This window comes from Xiphias gladius, chromosome 20 (genome assembly GCF_016859285.1).
Source record: "Xiphias gladius isolate SHS-SW01 ecotype Sanya breed wild chromosome 20, ASM1685928v1, whole genome shotgun sequence".
In the NCBI taxonomy this organism is placed as follows: domain Eukaryota; kingdom Metazoa; phylum Chordata; class Actinopteri; order Istiophoriformes; family Xiphiidae; genus Xiphias; species Xiphias gladius.
Genome location: NC_053419.1, coordinates 10,485,920 through 10,507,081, shown reverse-complemented (window position 1 = coordinate 10,507,081; position 21,162 = coordinate 10,485,920). Strand labels below are relative to the sequence as shown.

The following is a 21,162-nucleotide window of genomic DNA, read 5'->3' as shown; positions in this document are numbered from 1 at the left end:
CATTCTCTTACTAGTGATGCAGCAGTAACACACACAAAAAAAAAAGTCTGCATTCAACACAGACAAGCTCGATTACTGGAGTAGGTTTTGTGTCACTGAAGGTCGAGGAGCGAATGGGAGATTGTAATCAGAAAAACACGATTTTCTGTTTTTGTTGAGGCTGTTTCAGGTTCTGTAATTGATGCAGATGTAAAATTTGGCGATGTTTTGTTTTGAAGGATTTGCAGGGAAGCAGGACACCCTCTGGAAAACTAAGTCCATGGTTCTATCCACAATACACCCTGGTTAACTAGTTAATGAGTGATGGAGGAAATAATGATTAAGGCTGAAACAGGATTAACACATGGGTAATTGACAGAGGGAGACAAAAATAGCGTTACAGTAACAGAAACTGGAAGAAAATGGAGATAAAAAGAAAAAAAAGATTTTGACAGTGACGTAGGGAGAGATAGCAGGAGATAAGACAGCCACAAACAGCGCCGGAGAGAATTTACAGGCCTTTATCCTGTGGATCTGCTCTTAGTTAGAATCTAGACTTAAATCATAGATGATATGCAGTCCTCATTGAACATCTACAAGATCTCCTGCAGACTAGTCAAACTAGATATGCACAAAATTGCACTGTAAGCCACATGTTTCAGATGGAAGCTCTGTGAGAAAATATCTTAGAAAAACTTTGATGTGGAATTCTATATAAAAAGTGCACAGGCAACCGACTTCCCTTCGGTATCCTTTTTCTGAACTGAGACTGTTGAAAGGCTGAGCAGAGACTCGCAGCAGGATGCGGAGCTTGCAGGGGCACGTGTGTTTTCAGAGGAAACCGCCTTGAGTATGTAAACTGCAGAATTATATTTTGGCAGGTATGGACGAACAAAACAAAACAACAACAAAAAAAAAAAAAAAAAAAAAAAACTTATAGTTTCAGGACTACTGTTGGCTGAGTGAGCTCAATGATTGTAATCAACATTCCAGTGCACGTGCATGTCTGCAGTTGATCTAAAGTATAAAATGGCCGGTTGGATCGTGTTGTCTGTCTGGAAGAAGCTGATCTCATTTTCCTGCTTCAGGTCAGTTTATATCTTTCAACAACTTACAATAACTTTTTGGTGCTGTTTCTTTAGAGTAATGGCTTTACTGCTGCAAATCCAGTTTATTTGAACCAACACTTCATCCTTCAACTCTGCACTATGTGTACATGGTCTCACTCATTCAAAATTATGTAACACACTGGTTTCCTTTTTGGCTTGTGTCCCCTTAAAACAAAGCTTTGTCTACTTGCAACCCGCTTGTCACAGAGTGTTTAAAAGTTTTTTCTGTGTGTGGTGGCCCTTTCTACCAAAGGGTCAAAATGTTTTACTTGGGCCTAAAGATGAAAAATTCACATGTGAAAAGAACAATTACAAAAAATGTATTTTTCTGCTTTCCTATCCTGTTGAACGTCTCACAACCCCTCAGATTTCTCTTGTGAGCCCATGACTCCAAACTTATTGTGTTGAATAGTCACATCACTGTAGCAGAAAAACACACTAAATCAGACTCAGGAGAAAGGATAATGGTAATGATATTGCATAATATTTCAGGAATGCTAACTGCTTTTCTATTAGGCAGAATTCACACTGATACACCTGTTATATTTCAACAAAAGATTTTTACGTGGTCAAGCAAATGGCAAGAGAAAAACTGCGCTCTTTGCTTATGTATATTTCCTCATTGTGCATCGATATTACATCTATATAATTCAACATTTTGAGGGGGACAAAGACTTTAAATATTAACTAGAAATGTAAATGGTGGATTAGTGATAGAAGCGGCACGACCGTGTACATTCAAACACTCAGTAATATGGCTCTGTATTGCAACAGTAGACACATTTGAATCTGATCTGATTGACATTACTGGTCATGCCGAGACTTTTATTGTTTACATAAAAAACTCTTTTCAGCCAACCTGAGGTCAGGCGGGCAGGGAGCCCTCCACCTCTCTTGAACTGCTTATAAAATCTCCTGCTTTTATAGCATAATATCCTCTGAGACTGGGTTATAAGTAAAATGAGACATTCAGTGGCAGGGACATTCATAGCTGGCAGCGCTCCGGTTTACTTTGTCAGAACTGCTCACTTTTACAGAATTTTCGAACTTTGATCACGCTCATGCGACCACAGTGAATGAACTGGTGTGTGTTCAAGCGCCATCGTTTCTTGGCGGAGAGAGCAAAACTGAGCACTGTGCTGAGAGTGTAGAGACTATTGCAGCCTGACAGATGTAATCCCTTACACGGCTCCAAAGTGCAGTGTGCCACCACAAATTTTGAGTGAGGGTTTATTTAAAAAGCAACCTCACACCACAGGCCTCTCATGTGCTCTGTTTCTCCTTTATTCTCAGCATAAATTCAAAGCTGAGGTTGCTCAGCTTGATCTTAAGCAGACACATTAGCAGTTTCCACACCAATGATAAACATGGCGAAACATAATTCGTATTTTAAAAAAAGAGCAAAGTAATTAAAATATAGGCATGTTTAATGATCCGTCTTTTTAATTTTCTCAAGAGCACATAAAACTGCGCAAATAACCCATTCTACTTGCAATTTTACTCATCATGATTGCTTTGTAAGCTAAACACACCACCTCTCACATCATCCCTGTCACATCTGCAGAGATACTATCCATAAAAACTTTCAGTATGTGCTTTTTAAGAGAACATTAGTCCTAAACATTTGTCTGGTGCAGTGACATTGGTCCCTAGAAACCCTGAGATTCTTGGAGATAATAAACTGGCAACAAGGTGTCCTGATATGTGAAAATTACGGATGAGGTGGAAGTGAAGAAAGCCATGACTCACATTTCCTCTGCTGAAGTAAGAACTACTGTATGTTTAAAGTATTCTGATATAGGATTTTTAGAGATGTGGAGTTCATCTTTTTCACATCCTTCTTGCTGACATCCCTTCAGAGATTTGCATTCCCTAGTCCCTAGATTCCTGTTGTGTTTTCTTGCTTTAAGTTTGGATTAAGACATTCAGAAATTTAAAAAAACAACAATAACAAAAAAAAACCAACCTGCATGCCAATACCACATCAAGCAGCCATGGCTCCACTCCTCTTTTGTATAACGGACATTAAATAGGCAACATGTCAAGATACAGACTACGTAGTCTCAATACAGAAGTGTTTTAGTCTTAAACTGAAGGCCTTACAGGATGCTCTTATCCTCAGCTATCACAGTCTGGCATCTGACGACTTAACATTCCTGTGTTGTTTTGCATGCCTTAACCCTTTGTCTCTATTCCTGTTTTTCTTTCCATTTTAAATTTGCATCTGCCTGACTCAGCTTCTCACTTCTTCCCTCTGTCTCTTTCTCAACAGCCTGCGTCTGTTGAAATGAAACGGTGGTTGGTATCAATTTTACCATAAAGGAACGACCTCTTGAATTCAGCCTGTTTTTGAACTTTGCCCTCACTATATCTGAGAGAAATAGACAGAGAAATGTGTTGGTGCTGGTTGAGATGTTAGCATTCTTTGGCCTGACTTAAGAGAGGCTTGGAAAAAGAGGTGTATCCGTGCCTTTGGCTTGTTGTTTTGTGTCCTTCAAATTCACACAGCCGCATCACAGCTGTTTTTTAATCACAGCTTTTCACTATCACTGTTATCTTACATTTGAGATTATATCCTGGGGGAATTTGAATTGAAAAACTGCATTAGATTCATAGAATAAGTTGTCAAGTACATCTTCACTATTAATGGTGAAGGCAATGTTTGCATGTTTCTTTTGGCACAATCTCCCTTTTATCTCAAATAAAGATAGCTATGCCTGAACAAATTTGAATAACTGACACAAAAAAATGATTTCTAATACATCTATATACTTTTTTTTTTTTTTTTACATTGTTTAATATCTGTGCAGCAATAGCATGTGTTCTCTCTGCACATAGTAAATGCCGCTCATCCAGGTTCTAGTGTATGGTGAAAAAAGGTGTGCTTAAAAATTGTTTGAGATTTTCATTGACTTTATCATAGTTTTCAAAGAAACTGTGGCATCATCTTGAGAAATAAAGCCCATACAGTAGGTCAGTAATGACTGAGCAGTAGAAGTGCTACAACAACATATGGAGGTTTAGTTTGGCTCAGTCTGTGGTTTAACCTTTATACTGGAGTTCTCTGGTTCTACTTCAGTCTGTGTATGCATGTTTTTTTTTAACATCCTCACATTATACACGTAAATGGGCTACATCTAATGTAGTTAAGTTTTTAAAGTCCACCATTTCTGATTTATGATACACAGTATAGAGGAGGCTGAATTAAGAGATGCAACATATTGAAGGTAAATTTAATATGCTGTAGGTGTTGGACTGGTTTGAACAAGTCTATTTTAACCAAACACCCCGCTTCAGTGTTTGTCCCTTATTCTCCAGGGACTTGGGATCAAAAGACAACATATAGTTGCAAGTAACATCATACTAAATTGATTCCAGGCAAAAACATTCATTTTTGAAAGTATTTTTCCATGACCCATCCAGTGGTAAAGAATCTTGGTGCCTGCTAGGATGAATATTATATTAACATTAAGAGACTCTTAGGTCTCAACACCACAAGTTGGCAACATTATATAAAGTATGAAAATTTCACTTTACTGCTGCTCTCTCATAATTGAATTGTGGTTAAGATCTCTTTATATAAACACTCAGTGCTTCTCTGATGCACTCCCATCTTGTCGCTTTCTAACATTTTAAGCCAGGCTAGAGGGATTGCAATGTCAGTCTATTGGTCGGTCCACCACTTTAGATGGGTTGCCACGAAATTTGGTGCAGCTATCCAGGGTGCCCAGAGTTTGAACCCTAATGAACTTTGGTGATTCCCTGACTTTTCCACTAGCGCTGTGAAGTTGACATTCATGTTTTTGGGTGAAATGTCTTGACAGCTACTGGATGGATTTCCATGTAATTTGGTGCAGATATTCATGTTCCCCTCAGGATGATCTGTAATGACTTTGGTGATCCTTTAACATTTCATCTAGCCCCATCATCAAGACAAAACTGTAATTTGTCCAATACATATTGTGTTTAGTGCTAATTAGCAAATGTTAACATGCAAGCCAAAGTAGTACATCAGTAGTATTTAGCTGCAAGCATTGCTGGTCCTAAGTATAGCTTCACAGAGATGCTTTGGCTGTAGTCTTGTCTGTCTCCATAAAAGAAAAACTACCGAGCCTGTCACCAAGCCTGTTCTTCTTAAAATGAATGAAACAAGCTACAAATAAGAAGTCCAAAAATACAGTCTGCTATATACATTTGAATTCACCCTACTGAAATGTGTTAAATAATAATGAGATAAAGACTGATTGACTCTGTTAAATGGTAGCATATAATTATTCTCAACTAGCTGTTTTTAATCATATTGTCTGTGTTTTGTGTGTCCGGATTTTTTCAAACAAATTATGCCTGATTGATAATATAAGAAGTTTAAAACTAATATGGGGAGGAATTGACTGTCTATCAAAGACAAAAAACAGTACGATCCAACCAGGGAGAAGAAGAAGCCCTATGTAAACCGTGCCTGCGTTTCCAGACACTTCATATCTGTGTTAATATAGAGCTGGCATTGTTTGAAAAACACCAGGATGACTGTATGATCTTTATGCCAATGAGTAACCAATAATTTTCCTGTTATTTGTCTCTGACATGACTGTCACTTTTATGGATGGCTGCGTCTCCTTTACAGCTGAAAACACTGACGTTTTGCCTGACTGCTAGCAGCTCTGTGAGCCAAAACAGTGATTTTCCAGCAAAATCTTTGGACATCCTAGAAATGTCAAAAGCTAAAATTCAGTCTATTATTTAATTTCAACAATAGTTCCAATAGCTTAATTCTCTCTTTTATATAGCTCTCTCTCTGCCTGTCTGTACTTTAATGTATGCACGACTGATGCATAAGAATAGAGAGCCTAAAAATTGGCCAGTTTCAAGGTATATTGAAACCAGAAGTAACTTCGTGTTAGTATGCATACTAAAGATTCAAGAAAGCACCAGACACCTCATTGTCATCGCCTTCGATAAAAGGCTTCATTCAGGCCTCAGGGATGGTGATTATGAGCTGCTGCTGCGGCGAGCTCACTATAGCAGGGAACACGTGTACATAAACAGCTAGAAAAGGCTATATGGGGCAGAATGGCCTCAGTGCTGCCTGTAACGTTTGTTTATCCAACGTGCTGTAATGTTATGAGAACTGCTGCTTGGGCCCTGGTCACAAGTTGTAATGTAAATATTGATGTGTACGAAAACGGAGCACCATTTAAAGCTTACCATATGTTCTAATAATTTGAGCCCGTGATTGTGGAGACTAGATGTCTTTTTAAGGACGAATACTGCCGTGGTTCTCATCTTGTGTTCCTCTGCCTGTGTGCAGGTGTCCACAAAGGTTTTGTGTAAAATCCAGACAAATCTGTTTTAGGAAAGATACATGAATCATCCATTTTTTCTTTCCAATTAACAACTCAATTTTTTTCCAACCTGTCCCTCACATTCAGTACTTATATTGTCAAGTTGAAAGAATAATATGTTCCTCATGCTGAATCCAGGCAAGGCAGAGGCAAGGCAGTGATACAGTAGGCATGCGCAGCAGCCAGGTATATGAAACAATCTCTCTATAGTAAAAGACATTTCTAAAAACAAAGCTAGCATCATTAATTATTGGTGGGATACAAAAGTAGCATCTCTAGACTTCAAGGAGAAGGATTGAGATTCGCTGCCATATGTGAATAGTCCAACCCTGTCTCTTAAAAATCACACTGATATACAACAGTGTTGCATATTTTGTTGTTTCCATTGCAATATCCACTCCTGGCAACTAAAGCACGAATAATGATTTTAGGTTTATGTTATTGTAACGTAAAAGACTTGGTCAAGGTTTGGGAAAGGCTGTGGTCTTGGCTAAATATTGAAAAAGTCAACTTTGACATGAAGCTAAAGATTTTGATTTTTTCAATTTTTTTTTTTCAATTTTATTAAAAACCACAATCTTTCCCAAACCTGAGCTCTGATTTCTGGTGTAAAAGTCTGGTGCCACACTCCCCTACCTCTTCCGTACAACTTCTGTGGAATACAAGAACGTTCCACTTCCTCGAGTTCCCAAAATCATTGCCACTTAATGTAATTGAGGCAGCAATTATGTTTTGTCCACAGTATATATGGCCACACAAATTAGTTCGTACCCATATTTGGTGGGCGACACTGTTGGATTTATCAGCGGAGTTACAAGAAGGTTTTGAAAGACAAGGTTCTTTAACCAATTCCTCTTTGTATTGTATTTTATTCATTGTTAGACACTGTTGTAGATTGTTGCGTCATAGATATGTTCAGTAAACATATAGAAACTTTGTTAGCTTTTATAACCATGACATGACCTAATCTGTGATCCTCCAATCCAGTGGTCCCATTTATGAATGTTGCTGCATGTAGGCAGTGGGCTGTGAATGAGAGCTTTCACTTCTGTCCCTGGTCTTTATCTCTACCATCTCCCCTCTCTCAGTGCTGCTGGAAAAACACAGTGAACATATTGTGCATCGGTGTGCATATTTTTGGCCCATTTCATTGATTTAAAATGTATGAAATTGGCCTAAATAAATAATCTGTGGAAATATATGTCAGATGTCACAGGTGTCACTGTGTTTTGGGCTGTAACATGGGCTGCAGGCCTCGAAGGAGCCTAAATGGATGCGAGTACCGCTGCTTCTCACATAGAGAACCTACAGCCACACTGAAGTGACACATTTTGGGCCTTAAGGTGGAAAACTGTAACATCCTAGGGATCATAACAATTAGAATGAATTTATTGAGGTGATTTAGTGGAGATGGGTGGAACTATTCTCAGAGTTTCAAATGATCAAATGAAACTTGTGTCAGAGTAAACACATACAACTGTTTAGAGCTAGGATGCAAAGAAATATTTATTTTTTGATTTATTGTGAGACAACCAATAGCTAGAAAAAATAATGGGCATTCTGTGAGTCAACATGTTAAACAAAGACATGCAATGGACACATCTGTGAAACCAGCGTGGCGGAACCAAACTTAATACAGTGCACGAGAATGGTGTAATGGTCACGTGTTAACTCCACAACATCAGCAGTCTAACGGTGGTCATACACGCTTTGATTTGAATAAAATATGGAAGTATTAAAGTAAAAAAGTAAATGTGGAAGTATTTTTGCTCTGTAGTGAGTCATTGTGTGAGTCCCAAAGCTCAAAAATGTCCTCTTTGACCCAAACGGTGACAGTGATGCCACAAGAGGGGCATTGGGAACACTATAGTACGCAATTCATTTGAAATAAAAAAAAACTCTGCTTAGAGTACAAAGTTATTTAAACTATGTTGCTAATGTTTGGGATACTTTATTTCCTTTTCTGTAATTGTTTTTCTTTTTTCTTTCTGTCTGACTCAAACCAAGAATGATGCATTGCTTGGTACCAATAATTAGCAGAGAGAGAGAGAGAGAGAGAGGCGGTTGTCACAAATCACCTGGCATATTTAAACCTCACTGTTCATGACAGTTGCCAAAGGCTACCACACACACGAGGCCCAATTTCAAGTACAAGCATAATGCAAAAACATAATTATCTGTTCTTATACTTTCTGCCTCTTTCCAGGGCATCAATCATTTTTAATCAAAGATGTTTTTGTTTTGGCAGGTTACGCTTCTTTTTTCCAGTATGAAACTTGTTTTTGTTAAGGTAGAATGCTGCCCATAAAAATGGTGCTCATGAGAAATGCGTGCAGTATGGTATTTGCCTTAAATTCATTCTTCTTAAGCATAAAATATCAATTTTTAAAAATTAAAGATCAAAGAAATTTCAAAAAAGTGAATAAAAAGGTATAATAGTTTCATATTGTGAAACTAGTGTAGCATAATATTATATAGATAAGCATATTTGGAGAAAACCCACATTTGTCACCACTGACAATAAGTTAAATTATTTAACGGTCTAAGGTCACAGATATATCACTTTTCAAGTCATATTTTCTTAAATATTTCACTTGTGCCAATCTTTCAGTGTTGTTCCAAAAGATTTAAATATGTTTATCGGTCACAAGAATATTACCACTACTTTTATTCCACTCTTCAAACACACACTCAATCCCCCAAAACACTCTGAAGCTTTGGGGGACATTGATGGTTTACTTCCTTTTAGAATTTATGCATACATACGTATTGGTGTGTGTGTGTGTGTGTGTGTGTGTGTGCGTGTGTGCGTGTGTGTGTGTGTGTTTGTATGTGTGTGTGTGCATTTGTGTGTGTGTGTGCATTCGTGCGCGCGCGCCTCAGTGTTCGTAGGCGTATGTCCCTTTGAAGTTTTGAAGTCCGCCCACCCTTCTGTGGCCCTACATTGTGCTGAACAGCTCCATTTGTCCCACCTTAATCCCCTGACGTAAACTCACATAAATCACACTGAGTTGTTTCTAAACGTGAGCAGGCTGGAAAACTCTGTCTCTGTCTCTCTGCCTCTCTGTCTCGCTCTAGTTTCCAACCTCCATTGAGAGTTTAAGGGCTGCTGGCTATTCGTTTATCTGGCCACCTGTATTGATAATGACTGCTACTTAAAATCAAAATAAATGCACGTCTCTTTTGGCCATTCTCTGACGGGAGCCTTTAGATTATTTAGAAAACTTAAATTAGGTTAACGCACCCAAACAACAAGAAAGGGTAAGACATAAGTCAATATTTTTTTTAACTAAATACAAGGTAAAAGCACATACGAAGCTTGTCAGTTTTTGAAAAGGTCCATCAAGCTTGGCACTTGTGGGACATTGTTCCTCTCAGAGTGGCTAAGCAGCCGAAATTCACTTCCATCTACCAAGAAGATTAATTTAAGAAAGATTTATTAAATTTTGACTTTGCACTTTGCCGTTGTACCCCCTCAGTACGTTTCCGTGGCAGTTACATACAGGGACATCGTTTTTAGCCAACACTTATTAGTTCTAGAGATGGGGTAGCATCATGGCACCCATAGTGCATCTAGGCCAACCTCTCTCTATCGATGGCTCTGGGCCAGATTAAAGTGCCGGGGCTCATTGTTTACACGGCTCCGTGGTGCCACGGCTGAGCAGGCCCAAACAATGGGCCCCTGCTCCCCTTTGTCAGAGAGAGGGGAAGAATGGAGCCCTCTTGACGTGGCAACCTGAAGCCTCAATGCTCCCACTTCACCTAGCTGAGAGGGTCAGAGCAAGAAAGAGGGGAAAAGGGAGAAGAGGGGAAGTTAGACATAAGGAAGAGGGAGAATGGAGAGATATGAATGGAACGAGAAGGAAGGAGGTATGATATGAGGGAGGAATGAATGAAGACTGATCAAGAATACAGGAAGAGAGATACAGAGGTATCGAGAAATGAACCAAAGAGAGGAGAAAAGCAAGAAATGAGGAGAGGCTTATAGATAAGATATCACAAGAGAGGACGATGTGTCGGCGTCTGGATTGTCCTGTCAGCTTACAGAAATAGTTAGACATTTTGAGGAATATCCTTATTCGCATTCTTGCTCAGACTCAGACGAGAAGATCGATACCACTCTCATGTCTGAGAGTTAAATAAAAATAAAATGAGGTGATTAGTTTAGCGTAGCATTAAAAAGAGCTCAGACCAAAATTACACTTACTGAAAACTCTAAATCTCACCAATTAACATGTCGTATCTTGTTTGTTTGATATATGTATACACAAAAAGAAATTTATATAAACATTCCATGGTTTCACAAAGAGTTACATGCTGTAAGTACTTGTGGACAGTTATCCTGGCTTATGCTAAATTAGGCTAACCAGTAAAAACCAGCAATGTTGTGAAATTATGCCCCGTGACTGAGTTCAGTGTGTGTTTGCGAGTGTGTATGTCATTGTGAGTTAGTGTTACAGCACAGGGCAACCTCTCCTCTCTCTTCTGTGGGCACCATCAATTTTATTTCTGTATTAAAACCAGGCTTAGTCTTACAGAACTTGATTATACTTTGCTTATGGTCTCTTATGACACACTGCAGTTAGGGGCATGGTAAATCTCTTCTTTCCATCTGCTAGCAATAAAACTCATCATTAGCATTCAAAAGTGGAGGTCATCACTTCTCTTTTCTTTTGGTTGCAGGTCACTTTCTTGGCAACAATACAGTCATTGATGTGCTTCGTCGCCAGGGATACGAGGTGGAGCACACCCCTGCTGGGCAGGCCATAAACAGGTAAATTTACTGCTAGAATGCCCTTAAACACACACACACACACACACACACACACACACACACACACACACACACACACACACACACACACACACACTCAAACACACACACACACACACACACACACACACACCCACACACACACACACACACACATCTAGTAACACACTTGACACAATGTATTTTGTGATTTATGGTGGCAATACATGCTGCAAATTTAACTAATCCCTTATTATTATATGAGCTTCTAATTGAACAAATTTGATGAAATCATAAGTATGTTTTTCATAATAATTTTACTTTTATGCAAAACTGAACTTGTCTTTTTATGTTCATAAAATTATTTTTAAAATTCCAATAGTTTCCTCCAGAGCTACAGAAATCCAACTCGCCACATTTCTTCTTTAACCGATTTCTAGGGTGAAAATGCCACAAAATCCATATTGAGACATATTTAGTCAGGTAGAGTGTTTCAAAGACTCAGAGAGACAAAGATAAAGGAGTAATTGTTCAGGACTTTTTCTTATCCAGAAAGTTCTATGAAGTGGTTTGGGATTACTTAATTTTTAGGTAATTCTCCATAAAAAGCAGAAGGAATATTAGAGACATGAAAAGACAGAGGAGACTGAGAAATACAGAGATTACAGATAGGGAACAAGGCAGAAAATATTATGTTTCATCATAGTTGTTGCACATTAAAATTTCTTCTTAAAATATGAGTCTATAAAAATCAAAAGCCCATTTTTTTATCACTTCAGTGGGTGTAAGGTATCAAGTCCTGGCCACATTTTACAGTGCAACTGCTGCCTCATGGCCCTGACAGTATTATATTTATTCCTTCAACTTTTTCGCTGACTGGATTTCAAATTGGAAATCATTTTCCAAGTAAGCGCAACTCCTTAGTAGGTCTGTGTTCAGTTGCAGACCAAAAACAGATGTTTTAAGTTCGGCTTCAGTCCTTGTGAGAAATGTGTTGTCTCCAAATGATCAAAAACTGCACTCCGTAGTTATCTGTTGAGTGATTCTCTGCGCACTCAATCTCTCCCAATGTCCCTAAACAGGAGTATTTGTCTCATCATCTCATTTTGAAGTTTTTCAAAGTTTTATTCGTCTACCGGCCTCACTGACACTGGGGAGTTTTTTTATTTTTGTTTCTTTACTGGCAATGAACCTCTGATCTGCTAATGACATAAGAGGCACATTTTAGTGTGGAAGCTGGAGATCACAGAAAAGAAAATAAATAGCCAGACCCAGGCCACTGTTGTCATTCTTAAGGCGTGTCTACAAAGAAAGAGTTTCAGCTGCGTTTTTCAGACTTGCATCTCGCACATCTGACAGAACAGATACGTTTCTAATTTAAACAATACAACTGTCTGCACAGGCCGTGTAACAGCTTGGGTTTTACTTGTGCTAAAGGCCCGTGAATGTGACCGTATAATGTGTTTTTAAGCTTTAAGTCTATTTTCCTTCCTTTTACCACACTGATTCTGTATTGGGCTCCAAGCACTTCAGAAACACAGGTGAAATTCACTAAAGGCTTTTTTTTTCTTTTCTTCTTTTTTCTTCTTTTTATCATAACAGGGCTGAGCACAAGCTCAGCCCTGTTATGATAAAAGACTGTGTGTGTGAGATTGTTTATTATTCATTATTTATTATGGTTTATTTGAGATATCAAACATTATTTTCCTACCTTTATACAATGCTGCATGACCACCCTGTCATCAGACACTACAAGGTACAGTATCTCCCAACAGGGATCTCTTGTTTGGATTTTTCTGTTATAGCCAAAAAATGCATCCATTGATGTCTCTCATTCTTTGGGATTTTCGCATGTCTTCTGCTGTTCCCACTAGATAGATTGTAATGCAGATAAATCTGACAAAATCCCCACTGGCCACCAATGAGCAGTTGTTGAAAAAGCCAACCCAAACACGACTCATGCCTCCTGCTGTGAAGCATGTAGTGCAGTCTACCATGGCACACTGTGCGGGTGGCTATCTCAGTGCAGATCTGTGTTCCTGTTCTGTGTGTGATTCAATGAACGAGTGAATCTACACACACAAATCCAGTGTTGTGGGATTATGAGCACGAGATGAACACACATTGGACCCATTCATACCTGGCTGCTGCCATGGGTTAATGTCTTGAATTCCGCACTAAACGGCAGAATTATTCCAAAACTTATATAAATATATCTGAATTAAATATATTCTGCATAGGTGTAGGTGAGGAGTATTTGCTGTGTTTATGATCATTATGGGTTTATCCTAGGTCAGTGTGTTGGTCTGAAAGGGTATAAGTGAGTTTGTGCAATGTATGTGGGTGTCCTGATAAATGGTGATTGTTAAAGACAATTACTGACCTCCTTAGAGATGGGCAGCAGCTCATCAGAAGCACGAGTATTTTTAATCGAAAAGATGAGTTTTGGTTTTGCTCTCAAAAAAAAAAAAAAAATCTTGGATATGTTCTCTATTAGACTGCATATTGGTTCTTGGAACATCTATGGCATCCTGTGCTTACATAGCAGAATTCTTCCCCTCCCCTCCTCTTAAAGCCCTCGTCCACAGGTAGGGTGACTCGTTGTCCAAAACAAACTGAATGTCGGTATGTGTGGGCATAAATTTGGTCCATATCCAGATTGTGCAAACTTTCACTTATAGTAACATGCACCTCACTGTGACAGACACACAATAATAAAACACAGAGGAAAATTTGTTTGCTATAACAACATGTGAAAATGTGAAAATTTTTTTTTTTCTTAAAGTCGCCATTTTGCCTGTGCAAAGATGGCAAAGTTGAGGCACTAAAAAAAACCAAAACAAAACAAGAAGTGCTCCTTTTTCCATGCAAACAAGATACATTTTAAATCCACAGTGAGATTAAAAAAACCAAATTATACAGATCTCTGTCCCTCAGTCACATTTTAACCCCATGATAATATTGTGTGGGAAAGGGTCATATTAAAGTGTAAAAAGCACATGCTATGAAAAAAAGCTTCTCCTACTTCTTTCTTTCAAAATTATCTAATCTCATCTTGTTCCTGTGATGTGTTTTGACCAGGAAATCATCATCTGGCGCAGAGTCTGAGGGCCGCTATGATGAGTCCCCTCTCCTGGAGCCTTTCCTTCATGAGCTCCCCCACAAAGAGGAGGATCAGGGGCGTCCCCTGGAGGACGATCTGTTACCCCACATGCTTCTGCCACCAGATAGCCTGGAGCTGCTGGAAAAAGCGGAGAGGAAAATGCTGAAGAAAAAGAGGAGGAACAAGCAGAAGAAACAACACCGGCATTTTAACGACCTCTGGGTTCGCATCGAGGAGAGGTAAGGGGACAGAGAGAGGGATGAAAAAATGAGGGTCCACGGGGTCATGTTTCTCTATGTATGTGACATCAATGACTCGTTTGTCTCTTTTGCTGTGATAAAGGGATGAGGAGGAATGTAGAGAAGGGGAGACAAAATGCCAGAGGTGAAGACAAAAGGAAAGAAAAGAATATAACACTAAACGCTTAGAGAAGAAAGATGGAGGATGTTAGAGGAGAGAGAGGAAATTGGAATGTGTCATGCAGTCTTGTCTTTAGAACAAAACTTGCGTGGTGCCGCAGGCTTAAACAGCCACCATATCACATCACCATACTCTTCATGCAGTCTGCACACACTTCAGCACATATACACACACACCCTGCAGTGTGGTATGAGCCCAAACTAGTTTCTAGGTTGTATAAGTGTCTTGGATGTGAAAATCGCAGCCTGGGAATTTCTACTAAGTATCCGGTTTTGGTCTCACAGTAGCTCCAGGCAGGGACTATACGGACAACAAAACAAGCTCACCTTTCAGACAAAAAGGAAGACCCCTGCACAAGGTGTGGTCCGCCGTGTTGAAACTTCTCCCGGCTTGTTGTAAAGGGCAAAACTTTATGTTTTCATGGATGTGATTTTTGCATGTGGGCAGGAAGCAAAAAAGTCCATTTGAGCCTCCATCCATCCATCCATCCATCCATCCATTTTCTACACTCAGTTATCCTGTTCAGAGCTGGGGGCTCTTTCAGCATGCATTGGCGAGAGGCCTAATCTACCGAAGGGCCAACACATATGCACAGATAACCACATGCATTCACACCTACGGTTAATTTAGGGTTTCCAATTCACCCAACTCACACATCTGTTGACAGTAAGAGGAAACCAGAGAGCCCGACGGAAAGCCGTGCAAGCGGAAGGAGAACATGCAAACTTAAGCCAAAAAAGCGCCAAGGAGGAGGCACAGCAAACCGCTGAGCCATCAGCGCAACCCCCTCGCTTAATAATAATTGTAAATGTATATTTTACCGCTAAAACAACTTCAGCTCCATTATAGCCATACCTCATTGTGTCGTTGACTCTCGAGGGAAATTAAATTGAGGGCACACTCATCAGCCTGAAAGTCACGGTGACTATCTTAAGTTTAAAGAATTATCTGGGCGAAACCACCCGAGACAGCTCATATTAAGGAGGTAGCAGCTTTTATACTTACACATTTACCCTGCAGTTTAAACATTTTAATATGTTTTCTGTAGCTTCATATTCCCGAGGTACTCAGTTATACTGTCAGAAAAGGACAAAAGGAGATTTTCTTCTTAGTGAAGAATGAATCAAATTAAATCTGTATGATTTTTCTATATCTCCCTTTCATTTGTCTTTCTCCTGAAAGAGCCTGTGTTTGCATGTTGTTTGAGTCGAGCCTCCCACACTGCTATTACCAGGGCTAATATATTAACATTAAACAGCTTTGGACTGTTGACACGGGAACATAAACTCTGGCCCATTCATAGACATGGTTACTGTTAGACATGTCATTTCGGCACAATATTTGACATCTGAGGAAGTCATTCCTAAAATGTCTGAACATGGTCTGAAATTAGCTGTGCATTGCATGTGGCTTTGTTTTAATTCCTGTTACTCTTTCACTCACCTTTTCTTCTTTACACATATGTAAATATAGCTTTAGATTCTCTTTATACTAGATTGAATTTGGCAGCATGAAAGCTCAGTGGTTAGCACCGTCATCTCAAAGTAACAAGCTCAACAGTCTGACACTGATCCCTACGTCATTCTGGAAGAAGTTTTCATGCTAGCAAGGGTTTCCTCGGGCTCCTGTGGTTTCTTCCCACAGTTCAAAAGACATGCAGGTCAGGTGAATGAGAGCCTGTGTGTGTTAGCCTGATAGAGTGTCCAGTGGGTACAGTCTGTCCAGGCAACATAAACTTATGTATACTCTATTAGCAGATGACAAGAGTGCAGTGTAGTGTGTCGTGTATGAGCTCAACCATCTCCAGCATCTTAAGATTTGTTGGCAGCTTATTCATTTAGATAATTTTGATAGAATCAATGATTCGTGGATGTTGATGCTGTAGGACCCATGAGCAGAGTCAAAGCGGTGTGGACAGACGGCTCGGGAAATAAACAGGAGCAGTTAAAATAAAAATGAGAAAGAAATAAAAATGTTGCAGACTTTTCATTTTCATCTAGCCTACAATTATTCCGATGATCTTGTGATTTTTTTTATTATCATGTGATAATAAAATGGTCCTAGTCTTACTGAGTCTCCAAATGATTGGAAATAACTGCAGCTAACCAGCAGGTACGCGTTGACAAAATTGGACCAGTGCAGGACTCTGCCGGTAAGCATGTAGTTTTTTTACTCCTGTGAGATTATGTATTTTTCTAGGTACAGTATGGGCTACTCCAAATTAGTGATGGAAAGAAAAATCCAGCCATGTAGTGTGTGTTCTTCAGAGGAACAGAGGAGGTTTGTGGACGTGTGTGTACGTTATGTCTGCAGAAATGTTTTCTCTCTTTCTGAGAGAGCCTGAATTTTGAGAGAGAGGAAACAGACTGTTTGTGTACACATGTTGCAAAGCGTACACGGTGCACGTCTTTGTATATTTTAAGGTCTGAAAAGGTGGCCAAGTGAGAAAAGAAGAGGGAGTCCAAAAAACAGAAGCAACTACAGCGCCACAGTTCTCTGTTGTGTTTGATGCATGGCCACAGAGTGATGTGTCACACCTGGTTTCCTTATGCCTCTCCAGGCCCTCAAACCTAAATAAACATTATTCATAACTGAAAGATTAACTTAAGGCTTTCTCTGGACATATAAATACCTAGTTAACTTATTTTTTTAAGCTGTCGGGCTTGTCACTGGTATCTCTTTGTTATGTGGTGGTTCTCTCATTTATCACTGACTTGGAGTATTTTAGCAATCTTGTTTTGACTGGCACTTAACTCTCCAAACTTTTCCAACTTCTACAGTTTAGGAGATTGCATTCAGCCATCCAAGCTCAAGATCATTTGTCCACAATGATCCCTCTAAGTGTACTTTCATTTGTCTGCAGACAGACATGGTCCGAATGAGGAATAATGATGGAAATTTAGGGCCAGGAACAGGATTTAGTTCCTGTTCTCAAATTATGAAAGGCTTGTTTTCATTTTTCTCATTGCTGATCCTTGTCAAAATATCTTTCCCAATAAAACATAATCCAGTAAAATGGAATCACTGTCTTGCAGTCAGTTTTCTTTAATATTGTGTGTTGTAATGCTGTGTCAAATTGCTGTTGCAGCCAACTGGTATCTGATGTTCCTGACTTCAGGAACTTGTGTGTTTGTTTTGCCTGGCCTCGTCCCAGTCAAAACCACATGAGCACCGCAGGCTCGGCATCAAACAGGAGAGCAGAAATGATTTAATTGCCAGACTTGAAAAGGACAGATAAAGATAGGAATAGAGAGAGCCAAAAATGGGCAGAGAGAATATGTAGTATGAGGAGAAGAAAAAGAAAAAAAAAAAAAGTAGAAACAGGCAGGCAGTTGGTTTATAGCCATGAGCTGATCAATGAGTTGCATGGGGTTTCGTATTGCTTAAGTCCCTACTGACTGGTCAGTGCTGGTACAGTGGATTCCTCTGTCAAGAAATGTTCCTTTTTAGCTTTCATCATCATTAATATTTCCATTGTTTGCTTTATGCAGTCTGCATATTTTCTCAGGCAGTTGTGGAGAATATGGGAATGTAGAGAGGCCTGTTCTTCTGCAGACTACGACAGGATTTTCCCTTCAATCCCAAAGAACAGTGTAGTGGCTTTGGAAATAAGTAGGTTTTACCTAATCCGCTCTAGCACCCGAATGTGGGGACGTTTTTGAGTTGAGCTCGGAAAAAATAAAGAGCTTGTTTGGACTGTCTCAACCCATTTTTTAAACATAAAACTGCAAACTGGGCACTAGTGTTTGCAATAAAATGACAATCAGTGTACTGTGTTCATGTAGGACTTACAGTAAGAGGCTGATGTAGAAAACAGGTTTGTGGGGGCCTTTGAGAAATATATGTGAATGAAGACACATTTTTTAATCTAATTTTTCTTCTTTACTCTCTTGTCCTCTCTCCTCAGCACTATGGTCCAGTCCCCGCCTCCGCCCTTGGTTCGCATCATCAATGGTTATATCACAGTGCAGCCGCCTGACAGAGTCCACAGCCACTACCACTACCACCACATACCTTCAGCATCACCCACCTCCTCGTCCACATCATCTTTACTTGTCTTCCTCTGCACACTGCTCACAGTGGTGCCACAGACGTGGAGTCTGTTCCTTTAGTAGAGCCGTTTTTTTTTTTTTTTTTTTTTGGACTTTATAAAAACAATCTGCCTTCTAGAGTATAAAATCTCACTTGTTGGGTTTCATGTATCACCTCATGTACAATGAGGTCTGAACATGCATCGTAAGACCTAGAAGAGGCTGCGAAGGGTGACTCTCTGAGACCGTCCACAAAAAAGCATGGAGAAAGGATGTGAAATCAACTCTAGCTGTCAAGTAACAGTACACTCCATGGATATTAGCTTAGATAAAGTTTGTGTTGCCGGGACAGAGTGGTAAATCATGTCAATAGAGCATGTCTTTCATAAATTGAGGCCTTGATGAGCATGTAAGTTCATATATCGTGAGGTTTCCTGGACCATAAAGGTTTCGTAAGGTTTCAGTTATTTTACATACACAGCAGGGGCGAGTACACTGAATGAAGCATGAAAGAAAAGTGAACGCTCACCAGCAGGAAGTATTATCGCACATCTCACAACATGTCAGTTCCCTTATGGATTACAGCATTACGGCAGACACTCATCAATCAACATTTGGTGCCTCTGACAACGTGAGATTTCACTAAAGTGACTGCTCTGTGAATGGACATGAGAACATCATTAAAACAACTGGACCATGGCTGAATATCAAATACCTTCAATACGTACAACTGGAACCATATGTCCTTCGTGTATGTGTGTGTGTGTGTGTGTGTGTGTGTGTGTGTGTTTGTGTGTGTGTTTGGGTGTTTGTGTGAGAGAGTGAGAGAGAGAGAGAGACAAAGTCTATCAGCTCTTAAAAAGGTTTTCCTCTTCAGAACTTAATATATTCTTCCATTTTAGAAGAATGTTGCATAAAAGGAGGAAAATTGTACATATTGTTTCTAAATATTATAGATGTATTTTAGAATTATAAAAAATTAAAATTATCGAAAGTTTTGTCGTTGTTTATATAAATATATAAATAGATATGCAGTATATTTTTTGAAAATAAATCAGGAACTAACCACCATAGCCCGCGTCATGTGTCTCTCAGAAATGAACGTTTTGGAAGGGACAGATGATTGTATTGTACTATATGTATCAATGTTATCACTCGCTTTGCTTTATGTGTCTGATGAAAGGATTCATGTTAATGTGTGTGTGTTACTTTACATAGAGACATTTTTTTTAATTTATTTAACTACTTTAGTTTTGCTGTAGGCCATATGAATTATTCCCTATGTTTTTTAAAAAATGTTTTTTGTGTCCATGATGTCTGAATGTGTTATAAACGTTTTCAAATGTAATTTCAAATGCATATGATGGTAATAATATAGTACATCAGTTTTGAATACACAAAGCTGTCTACAGGGATAACCCTTATACTGCATAATGCTTTAGGCCTTTCACATTTCACGTATGGCATGAGATAATTGTAATACTATTACCATGACAACAATAAAATATTTATCTAGATTAAAATTTGATTTTAACACTCATGTTTGGCTGCAAAGTAATTCAGAGACTTGCATTAGCATAAACTGGTTTATGCTAATTCAGTTGCAACTGTTTTTTGAAGAATACACTGCTCAAGTACAACTGACATGATTTGGGCCTTAAGGTGGGTTCTGCTGTATTTTTTTAATTTTGACTCCCTCTAATATGTTCATTATTCCAGTTTTGTGCTTTTATTTAGCATTTTCCTAAATTTAATATTAATTTAATCCTACTCCTACTTATTAAGCTGCAAATCAAGACAATTGGGCCAGCCAGTAGTTTAGCCTAAGCAGATACAATGTAAACATAAGGCTATGTCGCTGAGTATCTGCTCTTTGCTTAGCTGAGGACAGGATTCAAGGACGCAATAAAGATGGATTAGCTCAGAGAATGGTGTAGAAAACTTTCTGATATAACAACCCTGTCTGCTAGAAATTGCATTTCTATACAGGCAAACTCCAACAGCAAATACATTTTGTAGGAAAATGTAATTGCTGACTGGAGTAAGCTCAGGGGCAATGTTTTTTTTTGGTTTTTTTTTCAAATGAATGAGGTCTACAACAAAAGCACTTTGATTAAGGTTGGGGTAAGATTGTGGTTTTGATTGAATGTAAATAAACATGCTATGTCTGAAGTCACTTTGAACTTTCTCTGTATTAAACCAGACCACAATCTTTCGCAAACCTTAACCGAGTACTGTGAGAGTCCAAATCTAACTAATTTAAGTCTAACTAATTTAATCTAAGTTTAATAATGCTGCATTCACTAAAAGTGGATATCGTACTGCAACATTTGATATTTTGGTGGAAACCAAATATTTTGTCTGTGAATATTTACTGATATGTTCAGTATGAACGAATTTGCGATTTTTACGACTAAATACATAC

At 38.9% G+C, this 21,162-nt stretch overlaps 1 protein-coding gene across 1 annotated transcript in view; it reads left to right on the top strand.

Annotated features, from left to right (window-relative positions):
• The window catches only part of trabd2a (TraB domain containing 2A), a 57,696-nt gene extending 38,878 nt beyond the window's left edge, over window positions 1-18,818 (top strand). Inside the window, exons 5-7 of the mRNA XM_040157941.1 lie at window positions 11,114-11,204; window positions 14,265-14,525; window positions 18,614-18,818. Of these exons, the coding sequence (XP_040013875.1) occupies window positions 11,114-11,204; window positions 14,265-14,525; window positions 18,614-18,818 (557 nt within the window). The remainder of the gene's footprint in view (window positions 1-11,113; window positions 11,205-14,264; window positions 14,526-18,613) is intronic.
• Window positions 18,819-21,162: the final 2,344 nt, after the last annotated feature.